The sequence below is a fragment of the Rhinolophus sinicus genome, linkage group LG10 (assembly GCF_036562045.2).
Source record: "Rhinolophus sinicus isolate RSC01 linkage group LG10, ASM3656204v1, whole genome shotgun sequence".
Taxonomy (NCBI): domain Eukaryota; kingdom Metazoa; phylum Chordata; class Mammalia; order Chiroptera; family Rhinolophidae; genus Rhinolophus; species Rhinolophus sinicus.
Window position 1 is genome coordinate 19,846,946 of NC_133759.1, and position 27,019 is coordinate 19,873,964.

General features: G+C 37.3%; 1 protein-coding gene across 8 annotated transcripts in view; it reads right to left on the reverse strand.

The window, feature by feature from the left end:
• The window catches only part of RBMS3 (RNA binding motif single stranded interacting protein 3), a 1,259,852-nt gene that overhangs the window by 363,635 nt on the left and 869,198 nt on the right, over window positions 1–27,019 (reverse strand). For all 8 annotated transcript variants that reach the window (XM_074312720.1, XM_074312722.1, XM_019745285.2 and 5 more), the window contains one exon: window positions 7,683–7,774. In XM_074312720.1, coding sequence (XP_074168821.1) covers window positions 7,683–7,774 — 92 coding nt within the window. The remainder of the gene's footprint in view (window positions 1–7,682; window positions 7,775–27,019) is intronic.

Sequence of the window (27,019 nt, forward strand, 5' to 3'; positions counted from 1 at the left end):
AGCATGCTCTCTCCCTTCTCCTTGGAATCTATCTGCCAGCAGACAGCACATTCACTTTTTTCTTCTAGGTCTTGTGATAAGACTAGCCACTTATCCCTTTGCAGGGAGGCCCATATTTCCCCAGCACCTGCTGTGACTCAATTGATAGATCCAATTTTGGCATTCGGCACTAAAAGATTAATTTTCCTCATAAACATATGCCACCATTTCCTAATATAACAATTCAATTAATAGTTTTCTTATTTTGATGTACTCCTTTGTCTTTTTCAATGGGATTAGAACCTACATTGGACAAAGTGATGCATATAATTAGACCCCCTCAATTCACAACAATGTGACCAGAGAAAGGATCTGCTCCCTTCAACTTAAAGAACAAATTATTAAAGCCATGAACAAAGCTTATTCATTATTAGGTTTCTCCACAGTATATCAAGAAATGAGGTATTGATTGAGATTAGCCTGTGGACGCATTCCCTTCAGAGAGGTAAGATGAAAGAGTTAGTATTTCTTGCAAAATTGAGGAAAATTTGTGTTCCACACATATCCTTGAGTAAACAAGTATCTGGTCACCGTATAGAGACTCCAACTTATGACAGAAATGAAGGTAAATTTTTTGTTGACTTTGTTTTTATCAAATGCTAGGGAAGCAGGAAATTGTATTAGAGAACATACCCACCATTTCACTTAAGAGGATAGTGGAGGCCTTGCAGAAGCAAGGGTATTACCCACAAGCAGATTATGTAAATCATTTTGTAGAAGCTAATACCAATATTTAACTTCAGAGGATCATGCTTCAGAAATTTCAAACAATTAACAAATAGGATTAAGATCAACCCCTGACAATTTCAATACTGGGTTTTGAATCCCTGCATTCAGCATTAGGATCAGAAAAGGCAAATGAGCCAAGATGACATAGCCAACAAAGCAGACATTCACAAATACTTTACAGGTCTATAAAAGACCGTCCACTAGTATTTCTTGTACTGAAAACTTCAAAAATCTCAGTCATGAGGAAAGTAATACTTGATGTTTGTTAAAGATGTTCTACTGTTCTATAGGAACACGTGACTCAACCTCATTTTAGGAAATGAGATAGAGCAAGGTTTTCATTGCATCGCATCAGTCATCCAAGAGTAATAAACGGTGTTAAAACCAATATGGGACTTCCGTTCTTTGGAATTAGTTATTTAATATTCATTCCATAACAGCAGTGCTGGATATCTTGTCCTATCTTAGAACCCACGTACAATAGAATGACATAATTTAAAGTTAAATATTGAAAGAAAATATTTACTGACTCAATTAGAATTTGGTTGATGTGAAAAACATATTCAGAGAAATGCACCTTAGAATAATTTGAAACTAGAAAACTCCAACAAAAAATAAAGAAGGAAGTGATGGTGGGGTATGCAACTCTTCTATTCTTAAAAAGAAGGTATAGAATACAGATGATCACAAAACCCAAACATGTTAGCTCACTAAAAAGTCTGCTCTAATTTGAATTATTGTGGACATTTTCATAACAATCTCTTAAATATATTATAGCTTGCTCTCTTCATCTCGTTTTGTTTTTTGTTCAAATGTCACCTCATCAGAGACTCCCTGAGCACTCTATCTAAACCACATGCCGGCCTGACTTTCAACCATCATCCTCATTTTCTAGTATTTAGAGTATCCCAACCTGTTTTAATTGTCTGAACCACTTCTTACTACCTAACATGTTACATGTATCTCTGTTTATTTTCTGCCTCCCACCGGTAGAATTTGATCTTCATAAAACTTTGGTTCAATGCTATATAGTCAGAGCAAAGAACAATCTTCGTAGTAGGCTTTCAACACAAACGTGTTGAGAAACTAGGAGAATGAAAAAGAATCCTAACTCAATTCCAAGCTATAGCTTTATCCTGCTGGGAAATATTTTGGGATATAGATAAATGATAGTATATAGGCTTCTCTAATCATTTGATCTTGTTGCAAAACAAACCAACATACAAACACCTGGACAGGTTATTCTTGGGATAGTAGAATCCCCAGACAGCATGTGCCCATCATTGTATAACATATTGATTGAGTTTTCCACCTAGTCTCACAAAGTAACATGTTCCCTGTCATCTCCTGAAGCTGCCCTTGAACAATGTCTCTCTCCTTCCTGCAAGAGAGCCTTTGAGAAGCTTCCTTGGTTTGGCTAGTTTACCAGTAGACCCACCCCACTGTAGTGACCCATGGACAGTAAATAGCCTGTCTACTCTCATATACCATAATGGTAAAAGCAGAGGCTGTTAATATTGCCTTAGACCTTAAGAGTCTGACTGATAGAACCTGGAATGTTGACAACAAGCCACGTTATAGGGCTTTATGAAGCCATGTTATGACCTTTAAAATTTTTTTTCTAGAATATTCTTTGTAGTAGGTACTCCTTTCATTAATAAAAATCCTACTACTAGAATATAACTGTTAGGGTTATGTATGAACCACTGAGGTGATGTATTTTTTAATTAATTGCATGCAAATACATATTTGATTTGTAGAATGTATTTTCCTATAGGCATTAATTTTTCACTTTTTATTTCTTCCAGTATCAAGTGAAAAAAAATCTATTCATTTCGATTTTTTTTCCCAAAGAGAACTAGTATTAAGGTCATTGATTTATAGGAAAGAATTCCTTCCCTTTGGTTCCAGTCTGATTCTCTGCCATGGTTGACATGGTATTTTTGTATTAGCCATTGCTGACACAATATTTTTATATTATCCCTGATATACTTGACATTCTCTTGGACATGTGGTCTCTTTTGTGATCACTGAACTTCGATTTATTGTACATGTCCCACAATGTGGTGAATCACCTTTGGTAATTAGAACGACAGTCCTAGTAGCAGCCATGATGAAACCTTTTCTAAAGGCCCTGGGAAAGGGTGACTCCTGCTTTGTGGGACATTCATCTAGAGAGAGAGATGTTCTGTTTACTTCTGCTTGGAATTGACAGAAAGCTAATAAGAAAGAGGTCTGCTAAGCTTTAAGTAGTTCAAGACTTTGCTGGTAATAATTGGTGATTGTGCAACCTTTAGAGCTGTCCCAGAACCTCTAAATTTACATCCAGGAAAACTCAGCTTCTAAAGTTGTAAAGTCCTCCAGTGAGGCCTCAATGAACTGATGGGGAATAATGGGCAAGGGACATCCCCATGGATGACAAACAAACTATATATATCTCTCTAATAAAAATGTATACACATTTAAAGAAAGGAAAAATCTCTATTAAAATTACAGTGATGGTAACAACGTCATGTTACCTCATGTAATTACATGAGCACCTCATGTAATTGTAGAAGTCAAATGTGGCATATATGTATCTTATTGCACTGAAAAAGATAGACTATTATCCCTGCCCAATAGGATGTATAAGCAATCTGTGTTTTCCACTTATTTCCCTTTAGTAGTCTTCCTTTAGTTTCATGTATCATGTTGTGTCTCTATCATTCTACATTGTAGGAGTTCAGACAGATAACTTGTCTTTTGAAGTTATCGGTTGCTAAGCCATGAGGTACAACTGTGTCTGTCTGAGACTGTTGGAAATGATGGAATATAGATATGATTAAAAGATGAGGCTTTTTGGTAGGATCCTTTGGGGAATGAATGAATGCATGCCACCCATAACGTATAAATGAGGAAAATGGCGTTACTGATGTTGGATAGACAAAAAGATAAACTATTCTTAATTTTCTCTACTAGAGGCAAAGAAGCTGAATTATTCATTGTTCCCGATTCTCTTGCAGCTAAGGAGAAAACCATAGGACTCAGTTTTGGCCATTAATATGTAAACGTAAATTTCTGAGAAAGCTTTTAAAAGGAGAGAATCAGACAGAATGATCCTTTAGTATTTTGTCCTTTCCTTTTTCCTGGCTGAAATGGGAATACGATAGCTGGAACGTTAGAAATCAATATGTAAATACGTATAGATGAAAGCCAATTAAAAAAAAAAAGTGGTAGAGCAGCCTTCATTCTGATGCTACCCCAAAGCATTTGCCCTACACTGCTATCTGTGGCTGTCTTGTAATGAGTATAATAAACACCTACAAGGTTAGGCTATTGTCAGCAGGTTTTCACAGCTCTCTTCTTTTTAAGCATACAGAGACATATTCCTTAGCCAATAACTTCTTCTAAATACCTTGGGCTTGGCAAAAAAAGTAACAGCTCACATTCTTAATCCAGAGCTATAGCAATCCCAGGAGATAGACTAAATTCAATATTAAAAATTCAGAATAAGGAAGAAGCTTTATTCAATCTTGATTTTCTAATACCTAGCAAACAGCTTGGCACTTAGCCATCAATAAAAATGTTTATTGATTTATACTATTTATTGTATTTATCAAGAAACTGTTCCATAGTAACATAACACTTAAAACATAGATTAGGACATAGAAGGTTCAGGAACAAATGTGAATTTAATGCATAACAATATTTATTGAATAATTAACATTTATTGAATTTTAGTGTAATCTAAGCACTATGCTAAATTCTTCGTGTATTTTCTTTTTAGTATTAATTCTCACAGCAGTTCCATAACCTAAGTATTGTTATTAGAGACTCTGAGAGATATTTAAATAACATAGCCAAGGTCACACATAGACAGGTAGTATCAGAGCCAGGATTCAAGGCCAAGTTTATCTCCCTCCAAACCTATGCTCTTAACCACTATGTATTACTAAAACATTTTAAATCTGTTTTCCTAAAACAAACATGTCCTTTGATCCCTAAAAACCCTTTTTGGCAGAGGAGCAAGTATACAGAAAATGTTAGTCTGTGCTAATGGTTACACATTATTAATCAATTACCACTTACTGGGTGATTTATTGTTTAATTCCTCTTAGTTGACAAATTAGTTGAATTTTTCATATGCACACATTGAAGCAAGTGAGCTAAATAAAGCGATTCACTTGGAAAGTTTCATGTTCACTCCAGGTTTCCACTGGGAATCTAGATTATTTGCAGCATTTTTGCTTTAAAATCCCAGAGTTGTTAAAATGTGGCATCACAACCTGCATAGCAGATTATTGATAAGAAAGAACAAGGATGCAGGGGACAATTCAGCAGACACTTAAATGGCAGAAAATATAGTACAAGTTTCACACACCCTGCAGACTGCACATTTATATGATAATAAATAACAGTTATCACCAGGACAAAGGGAAAAAGTGCCTTGAAATCCAATAGCTCAGTGAGAAATCTGCTAATACAGGTGGTCAAGCTTGTTCCATTTCATTGTCAAAGGGAGGGTATTTATTTGCTTCTGGGTAGTTAAATTACAGAGTCATTTACTGCTGAAAGTTTTCAGTAAGCAGATGTGGGTCGAAAGCTCTGGGCTTTAGATTCAAAGCTTGTGAAAAAGGGGGACTAAGAATTTATTCCACAGAAAGCAGACGTGATAAGGTTGAAATCATTCAGTAACTCCAGAAATAAAATAAAATAAAAAGTGCCTTTAAACATTCCAATTGGAATCCCCTTACTCTGTACATTGGGCACGGGCTAAGGAGCAAAATGCTAGCTATAATAAATGATTTTTTTAGAAGCTCTTTGGAGTATTTTCCATTTGATAACCTCCTGTCTAGTTGAGATGTCAGTGATTGGGGTGTGTGCAAGACAGAGTGAGAAAGACACAGATTCCTTATGTAGAATAATGCTCAGAAACAGAGGGAAAATATTTATAATGGCTCCTCTGTAGTTATAGAATCAGTGCCAACTTTCTTTTCCTGTTGTGCAAGATGGTAGTGATTTTTATCCAATAAATATATCTGTGTGTGTGCATCATATATATATACGTTAAACATTTCAGTGTGCATAACACACACACACACACACACACACACACACACACATATGTTAAATATTTCAAACAGTAGAGACTATGCACATTGTATTCATTATTTCTAAACAACCACAATCTAGTACTTTCCAAAATTTGGGAGTTTGTCAATAGAATAGATCAAATACATTCCAATAACAATTTTATAAGTACTTTTATAATCATTTTTGTCAATAGGTGTTCCCTTTCAGTCCAAGTTCAACTTTTATATGTTGCATATACCTAACAACTATAGTTTATGACTTGTTTCCTAGGTGTAAGTCGTTATTTAAGTTGCCAAGTAACAATTCTTTGCCAAGTAACCTTTAAACCAAGATGTACATAATATCCCCATTAATTAAAAATATTAACCTCATCAATCTTAGTCCATGACCAAATTCAAAGCTTCCAGGCACAGTCCTGATGAGGAATATATTACACAGCTGAAAGAATTCAAATTCTAATTTATACCACCTTGAAAAACAATTAATGAGTCATAAAGGGCAATGAGTCCATCAAAGTAATCTATCTGTGACGTGACCCACAACAAAAGGTTAACAGATACGGGTGATATCGGCTTCCTAGAAGACAAATGAAGATACAGAACAACAAATACCCCACTTCTGATTATCGGAGGTTGAAACTAGAAAATGTTATCAGAGAATATTACCAATGAACAAAATCCAAATGACTGAAAATATGACGATTTCCTCATTACATCATTCGGTTGTTAGAGGAATAGGTAAGGGTAAGTGTACACATGAATAAGGTATAAATGCATTAGATCAGGATTTCAAGATCTGCTGTCTCTTCTACATAACTTTTGAGAACTGGAGATACATTCAAGTAATAGTAATAAAAACATTTAAAAACTTAAAATGCATGTGAACAAATACAAAACGACCCTTAGTTTAAAGCAAGTATGTACCAAGCTTCCCTATGTTATAAATTATTTTTTTAACTTTTTATTTGTAAATAATCATATATTTACAGACATTTGCAAAGATCATATAGAGAGTTCCCATGTACCCTTTACCCAATTTTCCCAAGATTACATATTATGTAATTGTGGTACCATATCAAACAAAGAAATTGATATTGGTACAATATGTGTGTAGAATTCTGTCATCTTATCACACCTGTAGGTTCTTAAGTACTGCTGCAATCAGTATACAAAACTATTAGAAATCATTTTATTTATTTTCTTGAATATGAAAATGTATTATAATTTCAAATAGGAATTTCCAGACTACTTGCTGCATATACCAATAAATGAGTACTGAAAAATTTTTTTTGAAAATTATTGCTATGTAGGAAATTATTATCTAGAAAAACTCTATAAAGGCCAAAGTGAAATTCTCGCAATAGAGACAACACATACTTTGGTTAAGCTCATTTCCCCGCACAGGTCCAACAATTTCATCATTTAGCAATCAGCTCTCCCCAACATGAGAGTGAGCAAATTTTTAGCACTGTTTATCAAAGACAACTTGCTTAGAACTGTACTGCTCTAACACTGTTTACTAGTGAAAGTCCTAGACAGACAGACAGACACACACACACACGCACCCCTTTTTCAGGCAACACAGAGTATTTCATAAGTGTTCTTAAATCACTAATGAGGCTACTGTAACAAAAGAGCACATTCATAAATATATGCAAAGAAACAATGAAATAAACCAGCCAGATTCTTCCAAGCCCAACTTATGGTGGGGTTTCTTATTTTCCCTCACAAGTAAATATAATTCAGAGTGTTGCAAACTCCAATTATGATTCAGCTCAGCTCACAGCCATGGAGAAATATTTGATCACAAAAGAAACACACAGATCTGATCAGCAGCCTTACCTTGGCCATCTGTGCCTGAACACCATTTGCCTTGAGGGACGCTACTGCTTTCTGTGCAGCTGCGGGACTGTCGAAATCCACAAAACCGTAACCTGTGAAAAGACAAAACTCCTCTTTAGTACTCACAAAGTTGCATCTCTATCATACTGATGGGATGTATATTTGTGGTCGAATTTGCGTTCACAACCCTGGCTGAACATAAAGGCTCTCCATCTATGGCCCTTACCATATCCAGAAAATTACCACAATATCATTAAACATAAAATAGTAAGCCTTATTTTCTAGAGATTGCTTTGGGGAGTGGGTGTGTGATCATCAACTCGACTGAGGCTAATTTGTGAGTAAGGTACACCATGATTTAACCATGTTCTACTTTCTTCAATGGATTTGCTGCAAAAATAAGGAACACAGAATGCTGAAAAATGTTTTGAAAAAGAGTTTCCCTCTAAAGTTAATGCTCAAAATCTCAAGAAAGTTAATAAAAGCCTTGATAGACTTGCATAAAGATATCAGCAGCGACCACTGCAGTGCCTGGCACACAGTAGGCATTCAATAAACACATGTTGAATGTGTGAATAAATAAAGGTTGTGGATGAGAGTTACCGTTTGAACTTAGTTCTAGTTGATTCCTAAGGCCATGCTAATTCATTACGGGACCTTATCTTTGTCAAAAACATCTTAAAACAAATATTCTGACTCCAAAGTGATCTGTGATAAAGAATAATGAGACAAATATTTAAACTTCTTTTAAAAATAAAGAACATATTTTAAAATAAGTAAATAATTTTAAAACACCCAAGTTACATGTTGCTTGAGTACAATTGGAAAACGGCAGAAGAGTTGCCTGTACTCTTCAATGACTGTGTGCCTGTGTGTGTGTGTGTGTGTGTGTGTGTGTGTGTGTGTGTGTGTGTGTACACAGAGTGAGGACAAAGAAATAGCCAGTAAAACAGAATAAATGAAAAAGGGATTTCACATACCCATAAAACAGCTGATATGAGTCCAGGACTTAGCCTAACAGTAAAGGAAGCCGTCAAGAATATTTAAAATGCCCAGTAATGCTATGAGAGCAGCTTTGCTGGGCACGTCTAAAAATCCCATCATATGTATCCTGCACCTCTTCTCATCTGTTAGCTAGGTATTTGCCTGTACTCTTAACTGTTCTCATTTAGAAGTTTTGAGGTGAGCGACAAAGGCAAACCTACTAACCATACACTGTGACCCTCCCCTCCAAACAACTGAAGAAATGCACAAGGGAATTCAATTACCAAGCTGTTTCTTTTAATTAACTGTTTAATTTTCTCCCCTCGAATCCCTTCTTCTGTTTTTCCCTCCCAGCATGTTATCCTAAAATGAACTTGTTACCCAGCAGTGTACCATAAAATGCTCTTGAAAAGCTGGGCAGAGTAGCTGTCAAGTTTGTATTTCTAATCTAAAAGGAGGTCTGCTCTTTAAGTACTGCTAATTCTTCTCTTCCCACAAAATTCAAACTATGTGAGTAATATGAGCATGACCACCCACTAAGGTTCGTAAGACAGAGGGGGAAAAAAAGGCAGAAAGAAAAAGGGGGGGGTGGGGGGAGAACAAAATAAGTCAAGCATCAGAATTAGGGGGATAGAAAGTAAAGTGAAAACGTAGACATTATCTCCTACATGCTTGATATTGTGCCGGGTGGTGGACATGTTGACACCTGATGAAATGGTAATAGTTGCATGTACTGTGGTCTTCATGCACATTCCTGTGTGTACATGAAGAAACTGAGGCTCAGGCAAGACGATATAGAATCACAAGCTACTTAACTGGCACACCCAGGATTTGAAACCATGTCTGTACTTGCCCTTCCCAAATATACCAGAAAATCAACAGCTTTATAACCTCACTGTGAGAACTATTTCTGGTAGCTCCCCGAGCCCACCATGGAGAGAGTGAAATTCTTGAAATTTCTTTGGATTTTAAAGTTAGGGCATGGAATAAACCAATGCCATGAAAGGATTCAATCCAGCTTGTTTAGTCAGTACATTTACTAACGGAATGGTTGAGTTCTCGGTAGAACTGGCTAAGTGAGGTATGTCAAGGCACCCTCTTGCACCTCATGCTTTGGTCCATCTTTCTCATCTACTTCCAAGCCCCTTCCGTTCAAGAATGAAATGTGTTTCAGGGGCTTTGCCAGACACAGGATATAGAGCAGTGAATAAAGTAATCCTAGTTCCCATTCTTATGCAGCTTACAGTAGAGTTGGGAGATGGATGTAAAGTAAATAACTATACAAATAAATCTATAATTACAAAATGGCATGTCTTCCTTGAAAGAAAATGAGAGCATATAATATAGAATCTAACTATTGATTGTTTATTATTGAAATTCTTCAGGAAGCAGTGGCATGGGATGACCTGCATTTCTGAAACTGTCACTCTAACTGGCTTTTCCTAGAGAATTGAATGGTGGTGGAGGAGGAAGACAACAAGAGTGGAATCAGCAAGTGACTTACAGGCAAATGGCAGCTGTTAATGAAATGAAATGGGATGAAATGGAAGATTGGAATTATATGTTGGAGGTATAATTAATAGGACTTGGTAAAAGATTGACAGGGTTGGGAATAAAGGAGATACAGAGGACATGGATTATTACTATTCTTTCTTGGCATAAGTCAGTGTGTGGGTGGAAATGTGATTTACTGAAATGGGGAGACTGGAGAAGGATCCAACAAGAGAGAGGGAACGTTAAAGTATCAGTTTGAGACACGTTGAAGCAGAAATGCTTATGAGACATCTAAGTAAAAATGCAAAGTGGGAGCTGGAGTTTTAGGCTGGTGCACAGAAGAGGGAATAGGATTGGAAATATATGTTAGGAGAGCAACAGCATAAAGATATTATTTACAGAGATGGATATAAAAAAAAAAAATGCTCCGTGTAAATACAAACAAAGGGCCCAGGTTCAGAACTTGAACAGCCTCAGCATTTAGGTGTCAGATGAAAAAAATGAGATTGCAAAGGTGGCAGAAGGAGAATTGGAGAGGAAGGAAATAAAAAGGGAATATGATGTCTCAAAGCCAAGGTAAGAAAGTGCTCAAAGAGAGAGAGAGATCAACTGTACGAAATGCTACTGAGAGTATGGAGAAGATGCGAGCTTCACAATGCCTTCATTTTCAGTGTGTTTAGGACCAGGGAAGTCATTACTGTGATGTGCTTCAGGCAAGCGGTGGGGACTGGAGCCTGCCTAAGTCGCTGAAGAATGAGAGAAAGATGACGAGTTACAGAGACGGTTTACAGGACTCTCTGCCACAATCTTGGCTGGGATGGAGAATTAATAGACAGCTTTAGCTAGAGGGGGATATCAAATCTAATGAGTTGTTTGTGTTTGTTTTAAGATAGAAAATGCTATGGTTTTTTACCTTAGCTACACACTAGAATCACTTTGGGAGCTAAAAACAAGTACCAGTGCCCAGGACTCACCCCCAAGAAAATTAAATCAATATTTTTGGGAATGTGGCCCACCTGTTTACACACACATATGTGTGTGTGTGCACGTGTGGGTGTGTAGGTCTATTCCCAGCTGATTTCAGTGGAAAGCCAGGGTAGAAAAACTACTAAGTATTTATTCAAGTAAGTTATTCAACAAATATTTATTTGTTGCACCTTCCAAGGGACTGTTCTTGGCATTTGTGAATGTCAATAAGAAAGAGCAAGCTGAAAGAAAGAGATGAAACTTCAGGGGGCAAAGGGTAATTTCTATAATAATATTCCTGAGTAGGTGAAGGGGTGAGGGGATTGAGAACATATATGAAGTGCTGCCTTTTGCTAAAAGAGGGACTATTCCTTTCAAACAGTGTGGAAGGCAAAAAAAAAAAAGAACTCCTCGTGACCAGGTGTTATTTCTTTGTCTATTCTCAGTTACCATGACAGTCCCTAACACACAGCCTGTGCTTAACAAATATTTGTCGAACTTAATTGAAAGCATGTTTAAAAGATGCTAACTTATTTTACGGGACCAGAGTGGAGATTAACTGATAAAAATGTCCGTTAACACATATTTTCACTGTAAAGAACAATATAAATGTTAAGTGGTCATGATTCTGGTTCAGCCATGCTGCCACCCAGAAAAGTAACCCCGGATTTCATGACTCTTGACCTCTCCTCCAGTGAGGCTCCTTCTCTCTGGCTTCCTCCTTCTCCTTCCACCCAGCAAATGTTGCACAGGATATTACAAAATTACGATGCTGATCTCCAGGGCTGAACTCCAATCCAAACAGAAGAAATCTCTGTGAGGCATGAGACAAACTCTGCTTTCTCTGAATCGAGGAAGGAATGGGGGAACTCTGAGAAGAGTGTATTTCTAAGGAGCCATCATGCCAGGAAAGAACGAGAATGGCCCCCTTCGTACAATGTATCTCCTCTCCTGAAGGCTCCACACCAACAAGGGAGCCAAGACTGAGAGAAACAAAGCTATAAATAAAGAATAAAGCCACCAGCCCTGAAATAGTTCACCGACTTCTGTGTTTTTCATACATACTCGCTTTCACTAATTAAAATGAAAGTTCAGAGGTTAAAAATGTCTCAAGCAACCCTGAAGAACACAGTGATTCTAGAAATAAACATCACATTCCTGAGTTTTATGTGACAGCATATACTACATCACAATCAGAGGAAAACAAAACGAAATCCGAAGCTGCCCTCTAAGAATAATGATGCATTTACTAAGGAAGAAAGCGATTTCAATTTGGTTTCAATTTGCTTTCCTTAATGACAAATAATCAAGTCTGGGAACAGGAACCTCTGCAGCTACATCTGGTGAGGGGCAGGGTAGGGAGATTAGTTCAGCTCCAGCTAATAATGCTTTACGGTAACTGCTAAAATCCTTGATAAAACACCCATGACTGGTAACCATCAGAAACCCCAGACCAAGTGGCTGGAAGCCCCATTGGTCTCACTCCTTCAATTATATAATTAAGCTTGGCAGCAGGTTCAAATGAATTAAAACTGAATGTCACTGTTTCCTCCACACACCCCATCCTTGTTTTTCTCCCTTGTTGGGGGGAGAAGGCCAGCAGCTCTGCAATTAGCGGAAAGCAGGCCAGTGAGAAAGAACAAACTCCATGCTAACTAATTAGGTCATTCACCAAATACACTCAATCCATTGGCAGATATAATCAATGATTTCCTGAAATGTTTTAAACTTTGTGTGTTAGTTTAAAGTTCTGCTATTTTTATCGCACTACAGGCCTGGCGACTTTATAGAAAAAAAACATACACATATAATGTATACAAGTATGTATGACACTTTGGTTAACGTTGCACAAGCAATACTTCACCATCATCAGAAGTGTCTGGATGCGGATAGTAACCACTCTGAGCACCTCTTGTAATTGTAGAAGTCAAACGTGACTGGTATTCATCTTTTGTTATTGGTATATATTATTACAATTTTAATACAGCTTTCCCTTCTTAAAATGTGTATACATTTTTTGGCACCCTCTGTATATGTACTTACCTATATTTAGAAATTGTAACATAATTCTCCAAACAATGGTATTGCACAGAGGTTTCTGGTTTGGTTTTCTTCAGCACATTTATAGCAGCTTTTTCTCTGTGACCTTCGCCACTCGACTGGACTACCGTGTGACAACCCATTCCCATTTTGTTAAATGTTTCTTTACCACCTTTAACAGCTTATTTTATATTTCAGTGTTGCCACTGACTCCTTAAATTGTCTATTTAAAATGCTTACTTATTTACCGACATTGGAATTGTTCTTCTGTGTGTGTGTGTGTGTGTGTGTGTGTGTGTGTGTGTGTGTGTGAGTGTGTAGGGTGGGGCAGCAGGGGTTGGGGATAAAACCAGAACTCCAGCTTCAGATTCCTGGTGGCACCTACGCAGCCCAGGGAGATTTGCTCTCAAAATGTAACTGCACATTACATTTCACAACATTTGCATGGCTCTTCCTTTTCAGAATGACTGTCATAAAAGCCCACTTGAAACACAGATGGCTTAATGTAACACCCAACTTCTTTCAAAGACGATCCAGCTGTGCGTCAAATGCAATTTTGAAACGGAATAAGAGAACACTTTGTCTAGGAATTACACGTTCAACTGAAGTTCTACTCAAATTTAGCAGTTGGAGACAGTTAAGAATTGCCTTTCCATAAATGCCCCCTCCTTTGTTTTCAGCTTTGCAATATTCTGTGGTTATTGTCTGGGCTCAGAGCAAAAAAAAAACACTGAGTTGCAGGGAGGTTTAGGGGGCCTGCAGGAAGGGAGGCGTGGTTTGCAGGCTTCCAAGAAGTCTGGTGGACCGCCTCCATGACTTTGTATTTTTGCTGGAGTCCTCTTGCATCCCTGATTTGCTGAATTACTACTGAAGGCCTTCTCTTATTATTGGATTTCTTAGTTCTCTGCATTATGTGATCAAAGAAGGTAGTTGAACGACAGAACTAATTAGTTATTTGCTTTTACACTTATAAAACCAAACTAACATGAAAACCCAGTCATTTTTCCAGGATCTTCTTTCGCATCGCTGTCCTGTGGGTGACCATTATAATGAAGCAAGTGTACAACAACAGAGAAACCAATACAATAGCAATACGGCCTAACTTTGATATGCGGAAAATAAAGGCAAAGGACAAATCCTGCTAGAATGAAAAAGCCAGAGACAAGTGTGCTAATTTTCAGGGGAAAAACAAAAAAACAAAACAAAAAAATCTAATCTATTAAAATCTGAAATCACCTATGCTTTGAAACATCTTTGCAAAATAGGATGGACTGGTCCTTTATAGTAAAGGACAGCATATGAGGTTCCTATACAAAGGGCTGCAGACCTCAGACACTTAACAAATAGAGGCAGATGAGTAACAATGTCCATTATATACTATCCATTACATTGCTTCAGTACATTCCTCTAATGTTTGAGCTTAATTACTTAAATATTCTGATATTCTAGTGCCAGAAACACTAATAATCTGGAATAGGATTTAGCTATTATGAGGAACACTTTGGAACCATGATGTGACTTTCCCATCATTATTATTACTGTTTAATTTCCTAAACATCTACTATGCTCAAGGGAGATGGCAGGCTAGATGCTGCAACAAACTCTAAGATACTCTATCATGGTTCTTCCTGTCAGGGAGTTTATAGGGTAGGTAAAGAAATGTAAACACAATGGAGGGTGCTTTTACACATAGGGGTTGTTAGATGAGCATATGCAAAACATCGTATTTTCATTCACTTTAGTATACATGGTTTGGTGTGTACAGTTCTCACCAGAGTCAGGTCCCCTATCAATGAATGACACGATGGTAAAATTATCCACATTCACGTTTATGTTTGTGTGCAGTATTCTTTCCATTTGTTGGGTTTTGCGCACAGTAACAATGAATTAAGTTAAATTATAAGGTATTGGGAGGAATCAGTACCACATAAAAGGTGAAAAGAAAGTGTTAGTACTCTAAAATGGCCAATATTTCTTCCGCATGGGGGCAAATTTAGTACATTTTATGCGCAAATGACAAAACTGAGGACCTGGGAAAAGAAATTAGGTCCCAAATGGCATTTCCCAGCAGGATGAAACAATTACAAAGACAGACAAATTTAGGGAGCAAAGTACTTAGTGGTGTGCCACGTGAAACTGGGGAACTTTCACATTCCATTTATGTTGCACAAAAAGTCTTATTAAACCAAATACAAATTCAAATCCCAAAACACACTTCCCTCTTCACCGTGTTCAATTGATTTTTAAATGAGAGGAATTGTTCCTTTATACTGAGTCAAGTCAAAATTAGGATAGGGATCATTATTTATGAGCTTAGAGAGATCACTATGCTTTATTGAGATTAAAGAAACTCACTGATTTGCCAATGTCTTCGACTAGACCAAGCATTATTTTATTGCAATATTGCAGACATTAAGGGAGCAGTCTGCTTGGCTGTAAAGGGGCAGATTAACCTCTGTGAATCATCTTGCAAAGCTTTACTTTGCTACCAGGCAGTGTTCAAGGATACAGATGAAACATGTCTTGTGGGAATCATTGGTCCTGTATGTCTGTGCCATCAGAAAGGGCAGGAGGTACAAGTATGTAAGGCGGTGTGGTGGCAGACGGAAGAGGATATTGATAAAACAATTCTACTGAGTCTGTAATTACGATGGAAGCAAGCCATAACAGTATACTGTATATGTCTATAATCACAGTGCACAGTGGGGTAGGTAAAACTATGATTTCACTCCCTCCGTCTCTTTGCTCTGGTCTTAAACACAGCTAGAACTGTAGACTATTCCTCCATCAGACGAGCCTCTGTGTGTGAGGATCGAGGGGAGGGCAAGATGCCCACCACTCCCCAGGTACTTAAATCCACATTCGCACTCAGTGGCTCCAGCCAATGGCCTGGGAAGGATATGTGTAGTCTTACACATCACTTACAGCAGAGACATCCCCCACTCACTATCAATTCATCTTTATAGGATGGACACTGTAGCAGAACTGGGCAGCCACTCAGATGGATGCATTAATAACGTAGCTCAGTGTGAAAAGGACAGAAGAAAAAGTGAATCCGACATACAGGTCAACCCTTTGGGGAAGCATGCATTACCTATAAGTCTCTGTTTTGGTTACCCTCTAGATATTCCCTCCACTGACTTTTCACTTCATCTAAATGAATGTACAAAGCCCTACATCCCTTTGAACACCACTATTTTCCTGGGAAAGGGCTCCATCCATGATTTTCTCTTTCCAACCTTTGCTAAAACTCCCTTTTAAACCTCGGGAAGCTTCTGTTTCACTAAGTCCTGCATTTCCTAATCTATACCCACATGGTACTGGATACAGTCTTCAGTCATGTGCTCATAAGCCTTATTCCAAATATTTTAAATAAATATCCATGAGTACCATTCCTATCTATATGAGAAATGGTGGATTTTTACATCCTCTTGAACACAAAATTACTTCTCTCCTTTCCACCTGGTATATAAAATACAATCCTAATTTTGTATTAGAATTTTAAAAAGAAAGAAACTCAAGTGTACATACAGGTAATTGAGAGTAACTGACACATGTTCAAAAAAACAAAAACAAAAAAACCCCAAGTAAACAAAAAACAAACAAGCCAGACAAAACAGTATTCAGTGAAATGTACTCATAAGTCTCTTTCTACCTAGACCTTAGTGCTCTGGTCCACTTACCCAAGAAATTATCCTATGATTCCTTCTGTTGTTCTAACTTGAAAAAGATCCTAGAACTACTTCTGGGGCTATTACTATTGTATTTACTAAACGCACTTAGGGATTTATAGAGTAATAAAAATAATTTCCGCTATCAAAAATCTTAAAATGAAAAACATTTACAGTTAAGATTCAATAAATGGCTCCCCAATTGTCCATTTTCCCCTAAAACTAGAGTATTGTTTTCTTCTAATTTTAAAAGTTATACAAATTTATTGAAGACATTTCAGTCAACGTGGAAAGAAATTAGCCATGATGACACCACCCAAAATTAAACTACTAATTTATTTTTTTCTTTATTTTTAACCAAATGGTATCAGAATATGCACACGATTTAATAATCTGCTTTCCTCATGGCATATGTGGCAACATTTCCTGGTCAATAAATATGAATCTCTATAATCCTGTCAATTTATTACCTTCAACATCTCAATTACCCAAGTCTTTCTTCAAGATTCCTCAGATCTGTGTTACGCCTCTGTCAATATTTCCTAACTTGCAAAACTGATTTTATTCTAACTTTTTGAAAGATTTTAAAAATTAATAAAATAGACAATACTTTAAAGCTTCCGAGATTTTGAAGAGTGATTTTATCCTAAGTTTTTTATTTTTTTGGTTTCCTTCAAAGATATTTCCAAGAAGGAGCCTTATGCATTACAAACCAAAGATATCAGAAGCCATTTAAATCAAATTAAAACAGTAGTCTCCTGAAATACAAAGGGATCGGAAGCCCATTTTCCTTTTCATTGCAATTAAGTTGGATCCATCTCAAAAGAATTTTGGAAATGTATCAGAACTTTATGAGACAAAATTTCAGATTTATGATTCAGAAAGGATACCAAAAGTTTGAATAGTCGTCATTATATTCATGATTACACATTTATTTATAACTTGAAAGTGGAATTTTTTCCAACAATCAAAGACATGTTTTCCCAAAGAAATCTTACTACAATTTGTAAATTGGTGTGCTAGCTGACAGTACTGACTCTTTTTGTCTTTTTAATAGCTGGCAATCCATGGCATACAGCGGAGGTCTTCTCTCTTGTAGCCAGGTTTGCTTACAGAATCCTAATTGTCTATAGAGAATTGGATGTTTTGGTCCTAGGACATGCTGGTGGAGATGCAGTGTAGGGAAGCATGACCGGATGTGTTAGTAAGGTCATCCTTACTAGAGTCAGGACCTGGATCTCTAGGGAACTGTCTTTCCAAGCAGAGACCAGAGGGGCCTTGAAAACCTGTGAGGTTTTCTACTTTGCTACTGTATGTGTGGTCTGTGGACCAGCAGTAATAGCATCACTTGGGGTTTGTTAGAAATGCAGTATCTCAGGCCCACCCCGGATCTACTGAATCAGGCTCTACGCTTTGACAAGATGTCCAGGTGTTTGTAGGCAGAGTGACGTCTGACACTCTGGACTGCAACAGACCACATATCGGGTCAGGATGGTGTCTACTATACTCATAACATTGCAGAGAAATCTGGGATCTTGAACGCCCTTTCATCCAACTGCTACCCAGTCTTAAGTTCTCCCTACAGTCCCTTTGCCAAACGCTCGTGCAGGCTCCACCGGGGCCATGCTTAGGGAATACACAGTCTCCCAAGGCAGCTCACACTAGAGAAGTGTATTTAATAGAAAAGTGGTTGACGTAGCTGAAGGACAAAGATGTTGGCATCATACAGTCTGGGTTCCAATCCTAGCTCCTCTGTTTGATAGCAATGTGTCCAAAGACACAGAATACTCAACCACAATCAAGGGTAATCATAATATTACCTTAATTATATGTTGGCTCTGGGCATTGAATGAATGTAAATGCCTGTACAGCACCTGGCCTAGTGCCTAAGGAATCCTCTCCAACTCCCTCACCTTCTCAGATTGTTCTGAATTGTGGCACCATGATTTAATCCACATGACTTAAGTACATTCTAATAGACAAGGCAGACAGGTGTAATTCCTTCTCCACATAACAAATCTTTAAGTTTTAAAAGACAGCAATGCTCCCTCTGTTTAGATTTGCGAAATGAGTATTTGAAAATACAGGATTGGGGCTATTTTTACATAATAGCCAATTTCAGAAGAAGTGCATGGCCTCCTTCTCTCTCTCTCTCTCTCTCTCTCTTTTATATTTGTCCTTCAGAGATATGCCTAATTCTGTTTAGTTACACAGTTCAAATTGGCCCTACACTAATATATCTCCTTAAAAAAAGTAATGTCCATTTGAGGAAGCAGGTAACCAATGTGAAGAGTGATTACACAATAAATGTATTATGCAAATTCCAGTGCATGTTTTATGCACATTGAATAAAGAATCAAATTAAAGTCTCACAACCCTTGAAAAATTGGAGTTAGCAAGCACAGAGGTTGATTTGCCCTTGAACACAAAAACTGCTAAGAGCAGACATTCTCCCATCATTTCCACAAAACTGAACCATTTTTGAAGTTTTCAGATTAAAATAAGAAATCCCCTAAGAATCATAAAGATCAGCTACTTTTACAGGAATAGTTTGGAGTCACAATTTTACAGTGTTATGATTTGGAAGGAATTGGTAAACTTCTATGTGTCGTATTTTGAAAAGCAAATATCCCAGGTAATCAGCCAGTTGAGAATACGAAAAATTGCATAGGGAAAGGGCATGAGGGAAGGACAGAAATGGCTTCTCTAGAGGAAGCACAGGAGTTGATTTACAGAGCTTCCCCCATAACAATCCGAGTGTGGCGGTAACACAATAGACCACTATCCTCCTTTGAATTTCCTTCACTCGATGTAATAATGGGACATAATAGCTACCTTCTCATTACACTGTTGTCTCCACCTCTTCGTGGCTTGCCAACACTGATTCTACAGAGAAATAATGGGCCATTAAGAAGGGTAATGTAGAGGGTCTGTATAGCATTTACCTATAGGATAGAGGAACCATCACAAGCATTTCATCAAGTCAATAAGCGAGTACAGGTGTGAAGCAGGTAGATCAAAAACCCATTCTGCCCCCAATTTTTACACACGGAGCCAGGCTGTGGGCTCTAGTGCCAAGAACAATACCTCCATTCATCAATCCATGGAAATCAATTCTGTTTCCTGTTCATCCTTTTTGGGGAACCAGGCAGGATGTAAATAGAAAAGTAGTGCTATTGATTTAACAAATGCTCAGGGAGGTCTTTTAAAGAGTTCTGAGGTAGGTGCTGTGGGGTGGGGGTGGGGGGGGAAGACAAATGGGACAGATTCTCTCCTAAGGGGGTAAGCAAGCCCAATGTAGAAGCAGCCAGTATAACAATATCAGGTTTAGCAAAGGCTACGTGGTACGCTTGTCACAAGTGCAGTAATCTATACACAAAGCACGAGGATGGAAAAACCTCTGACTAGGATAGACATGGAGAAGATGGATTTGAGGTTTTGAAATGTTCCTTTGCCTTTTTTCCCTATTTTATGTTTCAATGAAGTTTACTGAAGTATAATTTACATATGATAAGTGCCCATTTCAGCGTTCCGTTTGATGAACTTCGACAAATATTTTCACCTGTTTGACCACCATAATAATAAAGATATGAAACACTCTTGTCACCCACAGAGCTCTTACATGTCCCTTTATCGTCACTGTTCCCCACAACTTCTAGGCCCTGGCAACCTGTGATCTGCTTTCTGTCATTATTGATGAATTTTCCCTGTTCTAGCATCTTAACAAACGGAATCACACAGTATGTGCCCTTTAGCCTCTATTTTTGTTTTTTTGCCAAGCATAACGATAACATTTAGAGAGGATGGAAAAAATGCACTCCAATTTGAGCAAAGATTTAGGGGCAGGTAAGTAAAGGGTGTGTCATGCAGGATCTCAGCTCCTGCTCCCCACATAAGAACGCAGGATATGGTGAGGCCAAAAAGGAACACCCACGGAGCCATAGATAGGGGAGTCATACCACTATATTCTTGCTGGTGGCTGGGTTGGAGACACAGGAAGCAGCAGTCACATGACCCGCAATCCATTGTCTTCTTCTCTGCCAACCAACCAACCACTTGCTAACTGCAATCCACGCTTGCTAGCTCAGCCACGGCAGTTATACCAATAGCCAATGGCTAACCGAAAATAGCTGATGACCAACTAGTTACAGCTGATGGCCATCGACTACCCAAGCCAGCACCTTTCCACATGAGGCTAGAGCCTGGAACTGCTCTCTGGGACTCTGTCCCCACAGGGTGAGTTCAAGAACTTAACAGGGACCAAACAGGAGAGGGAGGGCAAATAATACAGGACAGATAACATGACCCAACCACGCGTTATGTAGAACTTCTGAACATTTTTTTACACCAAATCTCATGCTACCCTTCTGCTCTTTCATGTAGCCTCTGGCCATGTGACCTTGGGGCTGTTGCACCTGCTGTTCCCTTTGACTAGAATTCTCATCTCCAAGACTGTAGAGAAGCTGGATTTTCCATCACTTCCATCAGCTTTTATCACCACATGCTGTTCAAGTCTTTCATTGCACAGGCGCAATCTGGGATTACTTTGCTTATGATTGTATTGTATTCCAACCCACTGTAAGTGCCAAAATAATAGAGAACAAGATGGTTTGGTTCATAACTGGACAAATCACAAAGACTTGCTACACTTTCTGGCTCATACTAGCCACTAAAGAATGAATGAGTGAATAAATGAATGAACGAATGAGTAAATTCACAGCAGATTAAAAACCTCTGTTTTTACCCAGTCACATACGTAACTGCAGGCATTATAACCCACACAGCTCTCTTTGACAAACACATCCTCACTTCTCTTCTTTTAAAATGCCCTTTCATTTATACAATTTAAGGGGCTCAGAGTCTTGTAAATTTGCAACATCAACCCTAAAATTGCAACATTGGCCCCATCTGTTTGTGCACTTTTGGGCATAGCAAGTCAACATATTTAACTTCTAGAGAGACCTGGAAGACATTAGATGTAAAAAGTCACCATAACTAAAAAGATAATAATTATTATTATAATAAGGCAGGATTCTCTTTTCTAAATATGTACAATGTGCACTGAAAACATGGATGTCAGATGTTTTGGTGTCAATGCTTTGGCTGTATTTGAAGATCTGGAGTTTTATGCTAGAGGGTTTTAAGGTGAGGTTAGCACCGTGCTGTTTTTAGATCAATAAATAACTTCGTGTCAAGGGCCTGCTGGATGCTTGCCTAGTTTATTGTGACTTCACAAAAGTGCCGAGGAACAATATTGCTCAGCAAAAGAAAACAAAATAAGTGAGCTGATGGCTCATCCTGAAGGGACAAAAAACACCAAGACCAATGGTGTTCACAAAGAAGGGCAGTTTAGAGAATGCCAGAACTCCGTAGTAAAACAGGATAATTGCAAAGGTAGCAAAATTACTGTTTTCAAGTCCTGCTCTTAGAACTTGACCTTGGAAATGTTTTCAAACACACAAAAATTCACAGTGGCACAAGCCAGATTTTTTAAAGTCTCTGACACTGAAATACCACATTAATAACTCATTTTCTACAAGCTGCTGAGAGCTCTCTTTTCTCTGTACCCTAAGGTCCTTTAGCCATTTAACAAATACCACCGACAAGGTAAATAAATGTTTGGAAGCATAATTTAAGTTTCCTTCCCCAAACTGCTGGTGAGGGGAGGATAAATGCCTCTCTTCTTCATTTATGTCCCTTTCTTGTGCCCATGAATAGGAAGCTTGCTTTCTGTCCTCATGACAGAAAAAAATAAAATAAGGCTAAAGAAAACTCCCGTTGTCCAAAGCTTCCTCTTCTAGGAAGCAAATCAGTGAGGGTTTCAGGAACACCACATATTTTGAGATTGCTTTTTTAAAGTTATTCTTTTCTTGGAAATGATATAGTTGACTTGTATTTAACCCAAAGTGATTGCATTATCTTTCCAGAAGCTGACCTGCATAAGCTGACACAGAAATTACTTCAGGATGATTTCCATCCTAAAACATAAACCAGGGGTGCAGCGAAACATTCTAACTATTGCCCTGGCAAGTTCCTGCAGGGTAGTTTAAACCTCCTGGTTTGAGGTAGCTAAAATGCTCCAGTGTCCAAAACATACTTATCAAAATTAACATAATAATAAAAATAAAAGCTACATCCTCTATGCTGCGCACTTTATTAAACTTATTTTCCTACTCTATCTCATTGAAATCGTACAATTTTATATAAGTATCATTACTCCCATTTTGCACATGAGATAACCTAGTCTCAGAGAGCTGAAATTATCTCATTGTAGTATAAATGTGATGTCATTGTAGTATAAATCCGATTGTAGTATCTCATTGTAGTATAAAACCTTATCAATCTGAAGTCGTACAGTGGGGTTTCTGTGACATAGATAGATAGATAGATAGATAGATAGATAGATAGATAGATAGATAGATAGATAGATAGATATATGTATATATAAAATAGCAATTATGAATTGAGTCATCTCTGAGCATTTTAGGAGGGTGTTTTATCAATTGATATGTGTATTTCCTCCTGTACATCATTCAAACTAATAGGAATGATCCTGGCTCAGATGTATGAAATGAGAGCACTCTTTCCTGTAGACCTGTAGGTTCCTTTCCAGGAAGGCTCTTAGAAATGGGACCAAGGAGGGATTACAGATTGAAAAAGGCAGTCGTCTACAATGGCCTGCTTTTCTAGAGGTTTATCTGCTAATCACCTCAAAGTCAGATCACAGGAAACCTAATCCTGCACACTCTCTCTTGGATCAAACTGTGAAATCAACAACCTTGTAAACCCCTTGACTTTATTTCTTTGTTTCTCATTTTTTCTCCCCTTCTAGGCTTTTCTTCCAGACATATCTCTATCCTTCAGTTCTTTAAGTCACATCTTTAAGCCCAAAATACAAATGAAACTATAAAGTAACTTGTTAGTATCTCAAGAGTGATTTCCGCCTAAGGAACCATATTTGTAACATATGATAATTTTGCCTAAAAATTGATTTGGTGTTTTGTTCAAAGGAGGCCAGCGCTTATGATGGATGAGCGTGGGTTAGAGGAGGATGGTGCTGAACTGGGATATGTACATAAAGAAAAAAATCTATGGAGAAAGAGATAAACGGCAGACCATCTTATATGCAATTAAAAACTGGATGTAGATTCTCAAGAGGTTTAACCATATATTTTGAGAACTCTACCTAAAGCAATCTTATACCAAGTAGTATAGGGTGGATTGAAGGTAAAACAAATAGTTACTTGGTTGTATGGAAAGGTGGAGAGTAAGTGGTTCAGGTGATTCTTGAAACGCCCCCAGAGGTAACAAGTCATCAATTTACCCAAGTGACTCCATGTCAACATCATGGCTCCTTCCTTATGGATCTGTGGTCCACATAGTAGAGCCAGCCCAGAGATGTGGTCTCTTGGGGGTGTACTGTTTTTTATGTTTTTTTTAATTCATTTCATTTATTGAAGTATATTTTCAAATTTGAGAAATTTTAGATAAGAATCAGATTTACAGCACTTACAGCATCTTGATAATCAGAAGACTGGGAAGCTATGGGCCTGTGTGAAAATAGTTGGTAGTCACTAATCAGGGGCTGTTATCTTCTTTAGTTTGGTTGTGATTGCTTTAGTTTGCCATAGTGAACATCGAGCCACATTTACTTTCATTTCTTGCCTGAGCAAATAAGCAAACATTAGTCAAAAAGTTGGATGATTGATATTTTAAAGCTTTCAGGTCTGAAAATTGAGATAGGATAACTGAATCGTGTTTAAGAAGAAATGGAAATTTACACAGGTTTCACATCTTTACCATGCACTGGGTCAGTCTATTTAATAGCAATGCACAATGTGGATTTCAACTTCTTGCCCAAATATATATCACTGTTTGAGAAACAAGCAGCCAAGTGGCTTGGTTAAGCACTTGACCTCCACCAGAAGGTTTGGTGTCAAATCCTAGTTATTAATCTCTCTATCTCCATTTCCTCATTGGAAAATGGAGCTACTCAGAGTACCCATTACAATTCATAGGGCTGTTGTGAAAATTAAATGAATTAATATATGTCAGTGCCTTATAACAGTGCCTGGCACATTGTTAAACACTATACCTATAAAATAAAATAAGCAATGTTATTATTTTTTTGTCAGTGAAGACCTCAAATGCTTTTTTATTAAAAAACATACCTTTAATTACTTTATAATTTACAAAAAGGTGTGACCCACCAATAAATCACAGTTGCTTGTGTTAACTTGAAGTTATTAAGACCAGTGTTCACCCACAATGAGTAGACAGCCATGGTTAATTCCACTCTATTCTCTTTTAATTCACTGAATTTATTTGATCTTTCTTTACTTTAAACCTAATGGGGCTACGTTTCATTTTTATTGTTCATTAAAGAAAGATAGTTAGGTTGTTAAAGTGTTCTGATTCTTTTAAACATTGCATTTCATATTAAAATATTTGGTTTTCATCATCTCATTATGGGGGAAGTGTTTGCACCCATTAAGACATTAAAAAAAATCATAGTTCATATAGTAAAATATCACCTTTAATTCCACTCACTCCGACATTCTCCTTCTCCTTCCAAATCATGACATCTTTTAATTATATTATATGTTTCTGAACAAATTATTTTGGAGTACTTGCTATATATGTAGTGTCAGGCAAAAGTATTTTGTAATCCTTACATGAAAATAACAAATTTAAATTTTATTAACAATTTTCCCTATTTCAGAGACTTTTGTTTCCAGTGTTCATCTTTGGCGATGTATGTATGTGTGTTGGGAAACTTACTGTTTACTTATGAGTACATTCCATACTATTTTCATTGATAAATTAACCAAGTATTTGGAACATTTTTGCATATTTTTATATAGCTCATATAGTTGCAACACATAAAGGGTCATAAGAAATCCCATGATCTTAAGGAGTATTGGAATGGAATGTAGACATTATAGTAGAAAAAAGATTCTTAGGCAGAGAAAATAATTAATTATAAAATTCCAGATGGGCTCTGATTTTTGGCATAGAATATTTTTCTGGAAATACAGTGTCACCAACTTTCAAAAAGCAAACCACTCCATCTGGTATTTGTACGTTTCTATGAGAAGGTGCTTGGACTCTTGCATTGTCATTTTCCACCCATATTGAATGAATTCTCACTCTTCGATACATTTAACAAATGATCATGGAGATACACAGTCATCTTTGAAAAGTGGTTAAAATATTTCTGAAGGCTGGGATAAATAGTGAAATAATGCTGGGCTAAGATCTGACCATGTGAAATAAAATACCTTTGCAAGTCACAGTGTCTCGCACCCATTAGGTGCTTTATAAAGTTTGTTGAGTTGAGTACTAAGGGAATAAGAAGTTCAAGTACATAAAAATGCTAATGACCTTTGAAAGGAATTTATTGGTTTGGGTTCACCACTTGGAAAATCATGAATAAGTGTTTAACATATATTAGCCGATGGTTCATTGAGTCATTGATTTCATTCATTCATTTAATAAATGTCAAAGAGTGGCTTATGCCACTATGTGGATTACTTATTCTTTAGAACAGTAATAGATGTTCTGCACTGTTTGGTGGACAAATAAGTTTGGAAAATGCTGGAATAAGTAATATTAAATGAGTATTTTGAGGGGGAAATTGATAATTTTCAAAGTGGTGAACCTAAACCGACAATTTCCTCTCAAAGATCATTAGTATATTTTATTTACATGTACTTAAACTTCTCATTCCCTAAGAACTCAACTCAACAAACTTTTTACAAAGTGCATAATGGGTGCAAGACACTCCGTGACTTGCAAAGGGAATTTTTTTTAACATTGACACTTTCAGAGCCTTTAAAATATTAATGTGCATAGTCAATTTTTAATGAGTAATATAAAATGTGATAAATGCTTCCATGGTGCGATGACAGAAGAATTCACAGATGGCATTTGGCTTAATGGTATGCAGGGCTGTAGGACCTTCACCAAGGAGACAACATTTGAACTGGATCTTTGAGGGAAATTATTTTGCCGTGTCCCAATAGAAAATGAATGCATGTTCATTTAGAAAACTACAGAAAATTATAAAAGTGAAAACAAAAATTAACTATCAAAGATACGGCCTAGAGATAATCTCTATGAACTATTTTTGAAATTTCTGATAGTCTGTTTATTTCACATCTACCTCTCTGTTGTCTAACT